The following is a 15,020-nucleotide window of genomic DNA, read 5'->3' as shown; positions in this document are numbered from 1 at the left end:
GCCGAGCTTCCCTTCCAGCCCCGCCTCGTGGAGGTTCTAGGCTGCTGGTTACCACCCAGAGAGGAGTCTCCAGAAAGAAACACTGGAGCAGAGAGGAAGGAGGGGCTGCCGACGCCATCTCCATTAGCAGACTCCGGGGGACACTGCACAGACTGGGAGAGCCCAGCCCCAAAGTGGGTCCACTGGAGAGGTCACTCCGAGACACAGTACCTGAATCACACTCTGGCAGCCTTCCACCGTGTCTGTCACCCCCAACAGCACCCGGTGTCTCAGGAGGGCTCCGTTGGCAGCCGCCAGCCTCAGATCCGTGTTGGCGTTGGCCTGTAAGACAAACGCCAGCCCAATGGCGCAACCTCCATGCTGCCGGGGAGCTCTTGGGCCTGAGCAATAACCACACACTGTCCCTCCCCGAGACACCACGGGACAATCCTGGTCTCCAAGCACATCCATTGTCTCCCCTATAAAACAGACTGTGGCATTGTTGGGACAATAAATTCAACAGTGTCAGAGAGCTTCGGGTGAAGCCCAGCTCTGCTACTTCCCGGCGGTGTGGCCCTGGACAAATGTGTCCCTTCTGAGTCTTGCTTTCTTCAGTTGTTGAAGAAGGATAAAAAGCATCTCCGGCCCTTAGGAACATGGTGAGATTGAACTGAGATTGTGTGTGTGACGCACTTAAACCGGTGCCTGGGACACAGTCGGGGGCCACACATATCTGAAGGAGGAGGGGGTTGGAGAGCTTTGAGCATCGATTGTGGAAATAAAGCACCTACTTTCCATACTACCTAACCCAGTGACTGGCCCTCGGAGGGGGGCTCTGGGAATCCATCTCCTTCTTTTCCCACCAGAACCAACTGACGCCATGGATGACAAAGTAGGTGCTAAGCAGACCGGGCAGGAGAGGAGAGGAAGGGTGACAGGACCCAAAGCTCTAAGCAGACCGGGCAGGAGAGGAGAGGAAGGGTGACAGGACCCAAAGCTCTATAAGACCCTACAAGGACTTTCAGATGCAATTAGAAGGCAACCCAATCGAGGACAATGGTCCCCAAAACAGGAAGGACCCCTGTAGGGAGCTTCTGAATGTGTGAGAAGGCCCTTACGGTTGTCACAGGCACAGGACAGGCAATGCTGGCATTTAGGGACGAGGACCAGGGATGCTAAACACATGCCTTCCACTGTAGGCCACGTCCCATGACAGAGAATCTTGCACGTGGAAGAACTGTCCCCCAGCCTACCTGAACCCTAAATGTCCCACTGGGCACGAGCACATGTGAAAAACTCTCTTCATAATTCTCTGACTGGCCAACCTAATTCCATTTTACGTATAAACCTGAAGTGTTTTGTGAATAGGTTTTAAAATACATTGAATTTTCCAGGAATGCCACACCTCATTTATTGCATTTCGCTTTACTGCGCTTTACAGATACTGCCTTTTTTTTTTTTTTTTACAAACTGAATGTTTGTGACATCCTGAGTCGAGCAAGTCTATTGACGCCATTTTTCCACTAGCGTTATTTTTTAACTAAGGTATGTGCATTGCTTTTTTTTTAGACATAGGGCTTTTACACACTTAATAGACTACAGTATAGTGTAAACATAACTTTTATATGCACTGGAAAGCCAAAAAATTCGTGTGACTCTCTTTACTGTGATATCCGCTTTATAGCAGTGGTCTGGAACCAAACCCACAGTATCTCCAAAGTCTGCCTGTATTATAAAAATCAAGGGGTGATTATATTTTGTTTTGCCTAGAACTTTAGCAAGGGTGTTCACCCTTTCAGAAACCCCTATCACCAAGATTTCAGGTCCTGACTCCATCTCTTAACTACCTATATAACCCTGGGCAAATTAGTCACCATCTCTGCCTCCACACCCTCACGTCCAAATTGGAGATAACACCCCCGAACAATAAGGGTTAGAATAAGGATGAAATGAGTTAATACACGTAGGACACCTGGAAGAATGAACACTCGATATATGTCACCTAGTAATATCTTTATGATGACGATACTCTACTGAAAACACCATGTTTTCCACTGTACCATGTTGGCCAAAAAACGAATATTTTTAGGAATTTTCAACATACCCTAGTGATGTGTTTTACTCTCTAGGGGATAAAAGACAGAGTCTTGCCTGCCTTCATAAGCCTTCTGATCTTGAAAAAGGCTAATAATGACCCAAACAAGGGGAAAACAAGGCAGTGTGTACAAATGCTGAGGCTCTCAAGGATGCTATGTGATGCGGGTAGAACACAAACAGTAAGAGTGACAATGGTCAGGAAGGGGGATCTGCATGGTCCTGAGAGATGAGGGATCCGAGGATAAAGAAGTCCTTGAGCTGAGGCTCAGAGGAAGACCTGAGCAAGGCTGTGTGACCACAGACTAGTTACTTAACCTCTCTGAGCTTTGGCTTCGCCACTAGTGAAGAGTAAATAATCATAACAGTTGATACATAGTGAGCATTTATGTAACACCAAGTAAGATTATAAGCACGTTACATGTATTAAGTCATTTAGTTCTCCCAACAATCCTATGAGGGAGCTAAAATTATTATCCCATTGTACAGATGAGAAAACTAAGGCCCTGAGAGGTTAAATAATAAATCACCCCAGGCTGCAGGGCTAGCAAATGGCAGAGGTACCCTGCCTCCTTGTGAGGTTGTTGTTGGGCATGGATATCAGGCCCCAAACACAGAACACATAATAAGTGCTCATTAAATGATGGTCATATGAGAAAGTAAGGATCCTGGAGGGGATCAACAAACAGTGATGACAGAAGGGCTATTATGTACCTGGGGCCTCCATGCTGCCCCTACACGTAAAGATCCAGGGTCTTGTTTGTCTCTGTGCCCTGTGCCTAGCACATCTCCTCGGCACTTGCGGAGGCTTCATAAATGCCAGCTGAATAAGGAAGAAAGGGAGGAAGGAGGCAGAGAGCCACAGCAGGCATTCCCTGAACTGCCTCCCTGAAGCACCTGCCAGGTGCCAGATATTTTGCTTGCTCCTGATAAAGCAGGGCACTTTGCTTCTTCCCCCTCCCCAGGAGAAGGTTCTTGCTGCAGAAGCAGCCAGCCCCACTGATTTTTTTATAGGCCAAACACAGGGGCCATGAGAGCTTCAGCAGAGCCCAAGGGCAGCATTATTCTGTCAGCCTCATCGCAAAGCCCGACAAAGATCCTTTCAGAATGATTAAGCCATGAAGTTCCTATTTGTCCCTGTGAGCACAGGCACTAAATGGAATTCATACCCCTGAACCCTGACCACATTTCCCAACATCCCGCCCTCTCCTCCTGAGTGAGGCAAGAGTGGAGTGTTTGCTAAAGATCTCAAAGTCCAGCTCTGTGCCAGGTGCTGGGGGAGCTTCTGAAGCAGCTGGAAAGACAGCAGAGGGGTGGTTGTCAGAATAAGGGTCCCCCAAGGATGTGTAAATCCTACTTCCCAGAACCTGTGAATTTATGTTACTTGGCACAGAAAAATTAAGGGTGTAGATGGAATTAATGTTGCTAATTAGTTAGCCTTAAAATGGGAAGATTGTCCCAGATTATCTAGACAGCCCAATGTAATCACAGGGGGCCTTGAAAGTAGAAGAGGGAGACAGAAGACTCAGAGTCAAGAATGCAAGAAGGACTCAACCCACCACTGCTGGCTTTGAAGATGGAGGAAGGGGCCACGAGCCAAGGAACGCAGGTGGCCTCCAGGAGCTGGAAAAGACAAGGAAACAGATTCCCCCCCTAGAGGCTCCAGAAAGGAGGCAGCCCAGCCCCGTCAAACTTTTAAACTACAGAACTGTAACACAACACATTTCTGTTGTTTTAAGCCACTACATTTATGGTTATCTGTTACAGCCACAGAACACCAATACAGTTGGGTATTGACTGAGAATGTGGCTTGGAATCTGAGCGTCCTGGCCTTGAATTCGAGCTCTGCTATTTCTTAGCAGCATGACCTTGGACTACTTCTTGGGCCTTTCGGAGCTTCGGGTTCCTCACCTGCAAAATGAACGTAAAAGCCTCTACCCAGAGGTTTACTGGGGGGTTTAACGAGTTAATGCATGTAAAGCATTTAGTAGATGACCTACCACATATGAAGTGCTCAACAGTAACAAAAGACAGATGTTGAAGAAGCAGAAGACAATTAGCAAACCATACATTAAGCCAGGGGCTATCGATCTCCTTTGTGAATGAGATCAGGAATCACAGGGTTCAGGCTTTGAACCTCCACTCTGCCACTCAGAGTGGGATTGGGACAAGTTACCTAAACTCCCTGATCACCCACCCACTCTCTGCCTCAGAGGTCGTTACTGGGGTTAAATGAGACACAACTGTCAACCAAGCACCAGGTAGAGTCCATCCACCTCTCCCCAGGTACCCCATGCTGTGAGGTGGGTCCAGGAAACACCCTCGCTCACAGGGCCGTGGCGAGCACCCAGGCAGAGGAGGTGCATGGAAGGGCTCAGTCGCCTAAAAGTGTCATCCTCCCCGCTCCCAGACTCTCTCAAAACACAGCCTGCTTCCAGAAAAACAACCCACAGGCATCAGAGAGAAAAACAGGTAGGATTTAATCACACGTGTGATTTGATTTCTTTTAGTCACTGGGCACATGGGCCAGGGTGAATTTTCATGGTTGGGGAAATTCTTTGAAGCAGGTAAAAGAAAAATCTGACTTGGGATTATCCTGTCCACACAGCCTTTCTGGAGGGAGCATGGCTGGAGTCCCCGGATGTCTTACCTTCCTCTGGTGTCTCTCGAAAATGAGCACAAGAGTCAGGGTCAGGCTCATGGCAGCCAGGGTCACGAGCAGCACACCCACCCAGTGGTTCCCCAGGGCGAACATCTGGCTGGTGGAGTAGATGTTGGCCCATACCACCACGTAGAACACCTGCAAGAAGCCAGAGAAAGGGCACCGTCAGCAACACCAGTCCTCAAACGAAGCCGCTCCATTCCAAGGGACACCCTCTGGCCACTTCTGACGCCCTCCGTGGATGCGCGAGCTCACAAGGCCAGTCAGAGACTGATGGGGGCGGGAGATTGGGGTGGTCTGTGAGAATGGGCCCTTGTTCTTTGTTCAAAAGCAAAGGGAGAGGCAAGGGGTTAGAATAGCCACTCCAAATCCTTGCTTACTCTGAATTCAAATAAAACAGAAAAGGGAGGGGGGGCTTGGGAGTGAGATAAATTTGAATCAGAAGCCCACGTTGATCCTTCAACAGCTAGGTGGCCTTAGACAAGTTGTAACAACTCTCTGGGCCTCAGTTTCCTCATCCGTAAAATGGGGATAATAATACCTACTTCACAGTGTTGTTATAAGAGTTAATAAGATAACCTATGTAACAGCCTAGCACTTCTTAGGAAATCAGTAACTGCCAGTGGCCATCCCTTCCCCTCCCAGAAGCAGGACATGGGAGTCAAGAGTGCTTTTTGACCATTTATACATACAGAGGAGTGGCAGGTCACAGTGGTTAAGAGTACAGATGCAGAAACCAGAGTGCCCGGGTTCCAACACTGGTTGTGCCATATTCTGTCTGCCTGTGTGTGTTTACGTACATATATAGGTGTATACATATGTTTATATGTATACACACACACATATGTGACTAGAGCTGAAATAGACCAATCTGTTGAACAGATGGGGAAACCAAGTGCCAGAGAGGAGGAAAGCCCTGACAAAGCCAGACACTGAGTCCAGAGCCTCAGTGGTGGGTCTACAGATTCACAATCCCCCAGCTCTGGCCTTAATAAACCCTGCCTCCCATCCTCTGCATGGGGAGCTGGTTACAACTCTCCCCCATGAATCTCCTCTTACGCCAAACCCAGGTCCAGGTGTACTGCTCTCTCCCAGGCAGCCCAGCCACCAGCCCCCAAACCCGTGACCCACACCAACAGGCTCCAGGGCACTGTGCCGAATTTAGCAGTGCCTCAGAGGCCTCCCTCGCTCTCACCACAGTGAAGGCCAGCCGCATAGGCCTCGAGTTGTAGATGATGTATCTTCTCACTTGGGGCTCCAGGAGGGCACTCTCAGCCAGGCTCCTGTACTGCTCAGCCGGGACCTGCTTGGCCACCCAAGGGAAAGAGACCTGTCAGCCACGGAGAACCACACCCCACTCCTTCCCACCAGCAGGGGTGTTGTGGCCAGTTCACGTGGCTATCACGTGGAAGGGGGATGAGGTGCATTCCTGGCTGCCCCCAAAGGCAGAATGGGGAGCATGGAGCACGGCGTGGCAATCACAGGGTGCAGCTTCCAGCTCAGAGAAGGACAGGCACCACTGGGGAGGTGGGACAGCTCGAGATCCAGGAGGACATCCAGGAGAGGGATCCCTGTAGCCCAAGGCTCAGCACCTCACAGCAGATCCAGGATAGCCTAATGGTTAAGGTGCAGGCCATGGAGTCAGCCAGCCATAAATAATAAAATAATAAAATTTTAAAAAATAAATAAAATAAAATGAGGATAATCAAAGTACAACTTGTAGAGGTGACAGGCCTATTAAATAAGATAATACATATACAATATTTACAATAAATACAATAAATATACGTATAGTATGTAGACACATATTATCTGGACATCTTTGGGGGCCTCTGTTCTCTTACTTAGATAGATATGTGTGTCTAAGTGTATGTGTACACAAGCCCGGTGCTGGTTCCGTAGTGAACACTTGATACACAAGTGTTATTCTCAAACTGTACCATCAATAACTATTAATACAGTCCAAGATACTGAAAATTCACATCTTCCTGTCCAAACAAAAAATATCATAGAGCAAAGGTCCTATGAGAATGGATTGCTTAAGAACACAGAATTTAATCATTAGAGATATTTAGGAACATGGTAGAACAAGATGTAAACTGTTCATCAGTTAAGAAAACCCAATCTGAAGACAACTGTTTAAGAAAAATGTTCTTTTGTACAGAGGCTGAAAGGAAGCGTGGGAAGCAAAACCAGCTCATGTGCTGATGTGGGGCTAGTACTGTCAACTTGGAAAGTTTCCCTTTAATGGTGATAAAATGTTGTTTTAAACCATAATGCAATTCTGTTTTAAAGGAGTAAACTCTCAAGTCTTCAAGGTAAAATTAGCAATGTAGCTTCCTCAGCCATAAATAATCCTCCCTGGGCAGGGAAGATGAAGGCCCGATCATGCTGGAGGATTTGAGAAGGGCAAGAACCACACCTGTGGGAACTTAATAGCAATACCACAATTTATTGAACATTTACTATGTGCCAGGGCCAGTGCAAGTGTTCCTCGAGCACTACTTCTCTTAATCCATACAAAAACCCTGTGTAATAGGTATTAATATTGCCCTCGTTTTACAGATGATGAGACTGTGGCTCAGAGAGGTTAAGTCACCTGCCTAAAGTCACCCAGGCAGTAAGCAGCTGAGCTGGATCTGCATCCAGATCTATGAACCCCCGTGAAGCCTATGCCTCGAATCACTATGCTTGAAGGTACTGTATTATCATCTAATGAATTCACGCACCCTTCCCTTTGCAGAAGCAGTTCCTTCTCCTAAAATGCCCTTCCTCCTGTCCACCCAGCAAACTCCTTTTTTTCCTTCAAGACCCCAGGTCAAGTATCTGCTCCTCTGCAAAGCTTTTGTTAGAATGAATAAAGGAAAGCTCATTTATACTGGAGTTGGGAAGGCCAGAAGGAGGTGCTATCATGCCCTACCACTCATTGTCATCCGCAGACTCCAAACACGAAGAGAATCACCTTGCATCTCCAACAGGAAGAAGGTCGGTTTCTGCCTTTTACTACCTCAGCAGGAGGAAGATTTTCTCCTCGCCTGGCAATAGCCCAGCCAACCAGAGGCTGTCACAACTCAGCCAATGAAAAGCCACTACACTTGGAACCCCCAGTTTCCCCCACTGGCCTCCTTGTTTATAAGAGCCCCTCCCAACTTCTCTTTAACCTCTATAAAACAACAGTCCTTTCCTTCGTTTCTCCAGACTTGCCCAGTTTTTACTATAGCATGCCTGTCCCGAATTGCAACTTTCTGCTATTACCGAATAAACCCATTTTGCCAGTATAATAACGGGCTGCTTTAGTTTTAAGGCGGACACTTTCATAACCACTGCTCCCTGAGCTGAGTTTATCACTTTCTCCTGTGAATGTCTTCAATGTCTTGTGCATCCCTCTACTGCAGCACTTATACCATACTGTTCTGCTTTACCTGACGCATGTCTGTCTCACCCACTGGGCTCTGTGAGCAGTGTGACACCAGGCACGGGGACCTAGTCACCTCTGTAGTACTCAGTGACCACCTAAGTGGCCAGCACAGGGTGGACACCCCAAAACACACATCTGTTAAGTAAATTAATTGGAAGGAGAGGACATCTTCCTTATATTCCCTACCATGTTGAGCACAGGGTAGGTGTTTAATAAAAATGTTGTGAATAATTGGATGATAGAATAGATAGACGGACAGACAGGTGGATGGATGGATGGATGGATGGAAGAAAAAGTACTAAGGACTCCATAAAGTCAGCGCTCACCTGAATGCCCCAGGTCTGCAGTTGTTCTTCGGCGGCTCCCAGATCGAAGGAGATGGGTGCACAGGTATTGTCAATCCGGAGAACTGTGAGGACCTGGCCGTTGTGGAGCTCTGAAAGCAGACCAGGAGCTTCATCGGGCTGAGCAATAAGGACTTTGGGTGAGCCCAGACCTTGACGGCATCACCTCCTCTGGCCTTGAGAACATTCTCATGGCGAGGAGGGACTTGCCATCCTCCAACTCCTATGGGAGAAGGACTGGACTTGACTGGAAAGCTCCCAGGAGACAGAACTGAGGCCGGAGGCTTTTAGGACATTATTTGAGACCATCAAAGGAAGAACTTCTCAAGAATGTGAGCTCTGTCCACACAAAGTCTGGGAGGTAGTGGGCTCCCCCTCACAAGGGATATTTAAACAGAGATTGAACAACTAATTACACTGAGGAGATGATCCAGCAGACATTTATTCGAGGATGGCAAAGGAAGTGCAACCAAACAACTTACATCCCTGGTGGGCTCGGAGTCTAAGTAAGAGGTAACAATGTGGTAGGCACAACAGTGAACCCCCAAGGATGTCCCCACCCTAACCCCCAGAACCTGTGAATAGTTATCTTACACGGCAAAGGAGAATGGGGGTTGCAGGTGAACTTAATGGTATTAATCAGCTGGCCTGAAATAGGGAGATTATCCTAGATTATCTGGGTGGGCCCACTGTAATCACAAGGATCCTCAAAAGTGGAAGAGAGGGAATTCCCTGGCGGTCCAGTGGTTAGGACTCCACGCTTTCACTGCTGAGGGCACAGGTTCGATCCCTGGTTAGGGAACTAAGATCCCGCATGCCACTCAGCGCAGCAAAAAAAAAAAAAAAAAAAAAAGAAGTGGAAGAGGGAGGCAGCAGAAGAGCCAGGAGGGATGTGACTACGGAAGAAAGGTACAGAGAGATGGAACATTACTGGCTTTAAAATGGTGGAAGGGGACTTCCCTGGTGGTCCAATAGTTAAGAATCCGCCTTCCAATGCAGGGGACGCGGGTTCGATCCCTGGTCGGGGAACTAAGATCCCACATGCCACGGGGCAACTAAGCCCAAGTGCTCTAGAGCCCGCACGCCACGACTAGAGAGAAGCCCGTGTGCCGCCCGCACGCCACAACTAAAACCCGACGCAGCCAAGTAAATAAATAAATATAAAATTTAAAAAAACAAATGGCAGAAGGCTTCAGCAGCCAAGGACTGTGGGTGGCCTTTAGATGCTGGAAAAGAAAAGGAAACAGATTCTCCGCTGGAGCTTCCTAAAGGAATGCAGCCTTGCTGACCAGGGCTGTCAGGTTGTGAGCCGACAGTCTGGCCAGTGTCAGACTTCTAACCTACAGAACTGTAAGAGAAGAACTGCATTTGCTAAACCACTGTTAGTGGCACCTGTTACAACAGTCACAGAAAACTAATCCGCTGACTTACGGGCAAGCCCTCCCCAGTGTCTCTGCACTCGCTCAACATTTTAAAAGCATATATCAAGTGAAGTCATACCTCAAAAACACACATCATCTCAGGCTTGTCACAATGGCTATCAAATTTATTCGAGGATGCCCTGCAGGGCTGCAATGAAGCCAGACCAGGAGACCCGAGGGAGGCCAGCTACAGTGAAATCCCCTCGGGTCCAGGGAGGAAGGGCAGCAGAAAGAAGTCAAACCAACTTCCCTTCTGAGTAGAGAAACTCTGAACAGAAGGACCGAGATCTCCTTCCATCACGTATGAGGCCCAGGGAGCCACCAGAGAGCAGCCAGGGCAGCTGCTGCAGGGTAGTCCAGCCCTGAGAGGCTAGGATCCCAGCGTTCAGCCACGCAGGGCTGGGAGCTGAATATTTCAGCATGTTTTCTGTAGCTGTTGCTCAGAAAAGGAGGCAGGACTGAAGGGATTAAACCATGAACATGTTACCTGCTGGCTCAGTGCCCAGCTCGGGGTTAATCCCTGAGTCTTAAAGCAAAATGACTAGCTCTACCTTCCTGGGAATCCCTGGCCCACCCAAACGCTCCTCTAACCCCTCACCCCGTCCATCCCTGGGCCCTGCCACCTGGGCCAACAAAATCTCTCCCAGCTCCGTGCACCCCTTAGTATCTTCACCACAACCCTAGGCCAGGTTCCCTTCACCTCTCCCTGCCGTAGTCTCCTAACTGGTTTCTCCAACCTGCTCTTCCTCTTACGATGCATTCACACAGCAGCCAGAGCACAGATCAGATTAATACAAATTCTCTGAGTAAAACTTTCAAGAGCCTCCCAGTCCTCTGGCAAAAAGCAACCTCCTTACCAAGCTCCCCTGGCCCTTCGAAGAACTAGCCTCCTGCCAAGCTCACCTTGAAGCCTCAGCCTCACTCTGTGTCTTGCCACCCCAGCCTCCTTAGCCCCTTGGACGTGTAGTGTTCTCTCCCACCCCAGGGCCTTTGTGCATGCTCTTCCGGCTCTCTCCCTAGAACACATCCACCTAGCTTCACTCCGTTATATCCAAGTCATCATTTGTGTTCCAGCTCATTAATCCCTTGCCCAGGAAGTCTTCCCTGACATTCTAAACTCATAGCAGATCAAATCTGTCTGATAAACCTGCCCATAACTACATGCTCTCCTCCTTTATGCTTATCAAAGATGAGCACATGTGTATGCAATTACTTGATTAAAGTCCACTGTCTCCATCAGACTATATACTCCCACATTGGTTTTGCACATCATTGAATCCCCTGAGCTGGGTTCAGTGCCAGGTGTACAGTAGGCACTAAATAAATGCTTCCTGTATAAATGAGGTGGGGAAAGCACAAGCTAGATGCTTTGGGGTTCAAATGGTAACTCAGCCTCTCACTAACAGAGCACCTTGAAGAAACAATTTAATCCCTGGCCATCCCCTTAGAGGATGATTATATCCACCGCGGAGGATTTTGCAAATAATTAAGATGATGAAAATTAAGCGCTTGGTGCAAAATGGGTACTGAATGACTGGCTGCTACTGTTGTCATAATTTAAAAGCCAGCTTGTCAAAGCTCCTAAGTTACCATAAAGGCACACCAGTTGAGCTGTGTTGGTTTTTACCTTCCCACACCTTGTTCCAGAAAGGATTTAAGGTGGCTTCATAAAATAAAATATGAAAAGATAAAATTAGATTTAAAAATAAGCAAATGAGGGAAAACAGACAAAAAGAAGATCAAGACCAAAATAAAATAGAACAATAAAATGCGATAAGAATAGCTTCCAGGGACTGATCCCATCCTATGCACCAGGCACGGGCTTAGGCTCACAGTCGTGATTCCATTTAATCCTCCAAGACTCCTAGAAGGTGGAAAACCATTACAATGGAAAAGGAAACTGAACCTCGGAAAGGAGAACCAGCTTGCCTGGTGGTACCAGGGGAAATGAAAGTAAGAAGAGAAGAAGTGAAGAGAAAGGGTAGCATACAAAATGCAGGCAGTCATGCTGTGCGGAGCCTCAGACTAGCCCTCCACTGCACAGCACAGAGCAGAAAACACACACTGAGCTGGATCCCAGGCATGGAGGTTGTGAACCACTCCCCTAGCCTGGCTCTTTGCACTATGAGGACAGTGTTTGCCTGAGCAATGTGAGGACTTTTCATAGTGTCTCTGTTTCCCTTTCAAACCATGAGTTCCTGGATTCTTGGTAATAATCCCTCTCATCTGCTCCTCAACGTGAGAACTGCAAGTCCTCCACTTAGAAATACTTGTTTTTACACCTAGGCTAAGAAAAAGGATCTAAAAAGCTACCAAAGAAGCGTGTGTGTGTGTGTGTGTGTGTGTGTGTGTGTGTGTGTGTGTGTGTGTGTGTGTGTGTGTGTGTGTGTGTGTGTGTGTGTGTGTACAGGGAGCTATTTCCTATAAAGGGGCAAGAACTGGCTTGCCAAAAACCAGTAGAGCTATATCTTCAAAGAGCTGAAGGTAAATTATTCCATTCCATTTCATTCTACGGGTATGTGTGTATGTGAACTGCTTTCCTAATAACAGTAGTCATAAAAGGAACCCTTGTTTTTAAGTTTTAAATCATCTAAGAAACAAGCCACAATGCAAAATGCCATCTCCCCTTGCCTATGCCCAGCCACTCATTCATTCATTCAACAAAATACTTATTGAGCATCTACTATGAGCAAAGGGCTTCCCTGGTGGTGCAGTGGTTAAAAATCCGCCTGCCAATGCAGGGGACACGGGTTCGAGCCCTGGTCTGGGAAGATCCCACATGCCGCGGAGCAACTAAGCCCATGCGCCGCAACTACTGAGCCAGCGCTCCAGAACCTGTAAGCCACAACTCCTGAAGCCCCGGTGCCGAAAACCCGTGCTCTGCAACAAGAGAAGCCACTGCAATGAGAAGGCCGCACACTGCAACAAAGAGTAGCCTCCGCTGACCGCAACTAGAGAAAGCCTGCACACAGCAACAAAGGCCCAATGCCGTGAAAAATAAATAAATAAAATAAATAATAATAAAATTTTAAAAATAATAATACTATGGGCCAAGCCATGTGCTAAGTACTATAGACACAGTGATGAACAAAGCAAAACAGGGACCCTGCACTCGTGGAGCTTACATTCTAGTGAGGAAACTGGACATTCAACACTTTATTACACAGGTAATTATTTAATTACCGACTGGTAATTGCTATAGGGAGAAACAGGAATATATCAGAGGGTCCCTCCCGGCTTAGGCTGGGCCATCAGGAGAGGATTCCCCATGGAAGGGATATCTGAACTTAGCTCTGAAGGATGGATGGAAATTAAGCAGGGAAAAGGAGGCAGGGAAAGGGCATAACACACAGCAGGGACAGCAGGTGCAAAGGTCCTGGGGCAGGGCAGCATGGCAGGAACAGAGAACAGGGGCAGCAAGAGCCATTTAGGCAGGCCTGGCAAGCTGGAGAATGATAGATCTTCATGCTAAGCCTAATGGGAAACACTGAAACAGAAAGCGATTTGGTTGGCTGTGCATTTTAAAAAATCTCTCTGAGACACAATGCAGAGAACAGAAGAGGCAAGGAGGAAAGGTGCTAGAAAGCTACAGCAGGGATCCTGGCAGAGGGCAATCTAAGGAGTTGGTGACAGAGAGAAGAGGTAGAAATGACAGAAAGTGGCCTGGAAACACATCCCCAAATGCCCGCTCTTATCTAAAGACACTTTTGTGCCCCTCCGCTCCCCTCCCCTCAATCATACTATGTGAGTCCAGTTCAGCATCCTGGGGGAATAGGGGAGGAAGGAATTAAGGGTCATGATCCTACCTTGCCCCCAGCCAGGAGGGCTCCCGCCAGGCAGGGCGCTCCACCCAGGGGAGGAGGTGGGCAAGGGGCCAGCCGCCCCGCCGGGGTCCATCTGCGGTTCACACGCCATAGCAGAGCCAGCAGGATTTCTGCTTCCCCTTCTCAGAGCTGTGGTGCATCCTGGAGCAGCCAGCTCAGCTTCGCCTGCCTTCAGAAAACAACATCACGAGAAAGAACTTCAGGCCTGGTCCTGGGCAGGCCAGGCTCCTCAGGCTCTCAAGGCCAAAGCCATCACCAGACCAGTGAGAGCCACCCAGAGTCTTCCCTTGGACTGTGAACTTGCTGATCGTGCTGAGGAACGTTCTCAGAGGGAGTGAGGGGCAAGGGCTGAAACCCTTCAAGGTCTTGGCTGAGACCTCCTCTGCTCTGGGACCTTCTCCAGCTCAGACACATCGAGGGACCCACAGAGAACTCACGAGCTGACCAGGCCCCACTCCCAGGCATCTGGGATTTCGCTTCCTGACTGAGTACAGGATAGGTATATTCATCATGGGGAGCCGTGTTTATACAAAGCAGCAAAACGTTATGAAAAGAAAAGAGCAAGGATTTTAGCACCAAAAGACCTAGATTTGAACCTTCACTCAGCCCTCACATGCTCTGGGACATTCACTGTCAGGTACTTAACTCCCTGAGCCATTCTGACCTCATCTGTAAAATGGGTTCAGGGAGGCCTATCTGGCATAGCTGCTGTGGGGGTAACACAAGGAAACATAAGTATGGCATCCAGTACCCTGCTCATCATAAGGCCCATTTCCTCACAGGTTTCTCCCATTTAACAGGGTCAAAGATGTGACATGACCTGCCCAAGGTGGGATGGCTGGGAGCTGTGGAGACAGGAGATGGACCAGGCTATCCAGCTGCAGAATGCAAGCCCCTCATGCCCATGCCCCTGAACCTCAGCACCCAGGTCTGGCTATCGCTGAGCCTCCTCCTTAAACCGCCTTAAAAAAGACTGGGTCGGGCTTCCCTGGTGGCGCAGTGGTTGAGAGTCCGCCTGCCGATGCAGGGGACACGGGTTTGTGCCCCAGTCTGGGAAGATCCCACATGCCGCGGAGCGACTGGGCCCGTGAGCCTTGGCTGCTGGACCTGCGCGTCCGGAGCCTGTGCTCCGCAACGGGAGAGGCCACAACAGTGAGAGGCCCGCATACCACAAAAAAAAAAAGACTGGCTAGAGGGAGACTGCATTTCCCAGGTGTGATCTAGTAACAAGCTCCAGTTGGCATCTGAACTGCCAAGCTGTGGGATGGCAGGGACCAC

General features: G+C 48.6%; 1 protein-coding gene across 3 annotated transcripts in view; it reads right to left on the bottom strand.

Annotated features, from left to right (window-relative positions):
* TMEM268 (transmembrane protein 268) overlaps positions 1-15,020 on the bottom strand; it is a 30,333-nt gene that overhangs the window by 6,183 nt on the left and 9,130 nt on the right. For all 3 annotated transcript variants that reach the window (XM_049710837.1, XM_012532833.3, XM_049710836.1), the window contains exons 2-6: positions 13,725-13,911; positions 8,480-8,589; positions 5,931-6,038; positions 4,724-4,873; positions 211-321 (exon numbers count right to left, since the gene is read on the bottom strand). In XM_049710837.1, coding sequence (XP_049566794.1) covers positions 211-321; positions 4,724-4,873; positions 5,931-6,038; positions 8,480-8,589; positions 13,725-13,833 — 588 coding nt within the window. In that variant the 5' untranslated portion in view covers positions 13,834-13,911. The remainder of the gene's footprint in view (positions 1-210; positions 322-4,723; positions 4,874-5,930; positions 6,039-8,479; positions 8,590-13,724; positions 13,912-15,020) is intronic.

The sequence above is a fragment of the Orcinus orca genome, chromosome 6 (genome assembly GCF_937001465.1).
Source record: "Orcinus orca chromosome 6, mOrcOrc1.1, whole genome shotgun sequence".
Lineage (NCBI taxonomy): Eukaryota > Metazoa > Chordata > Mammalia > Artiodactyla > Delphinidae > Orcinus > Orcinus orca.
This window is presented reverse-complemented; position numbering and strand designations above follow the sequence as displayed.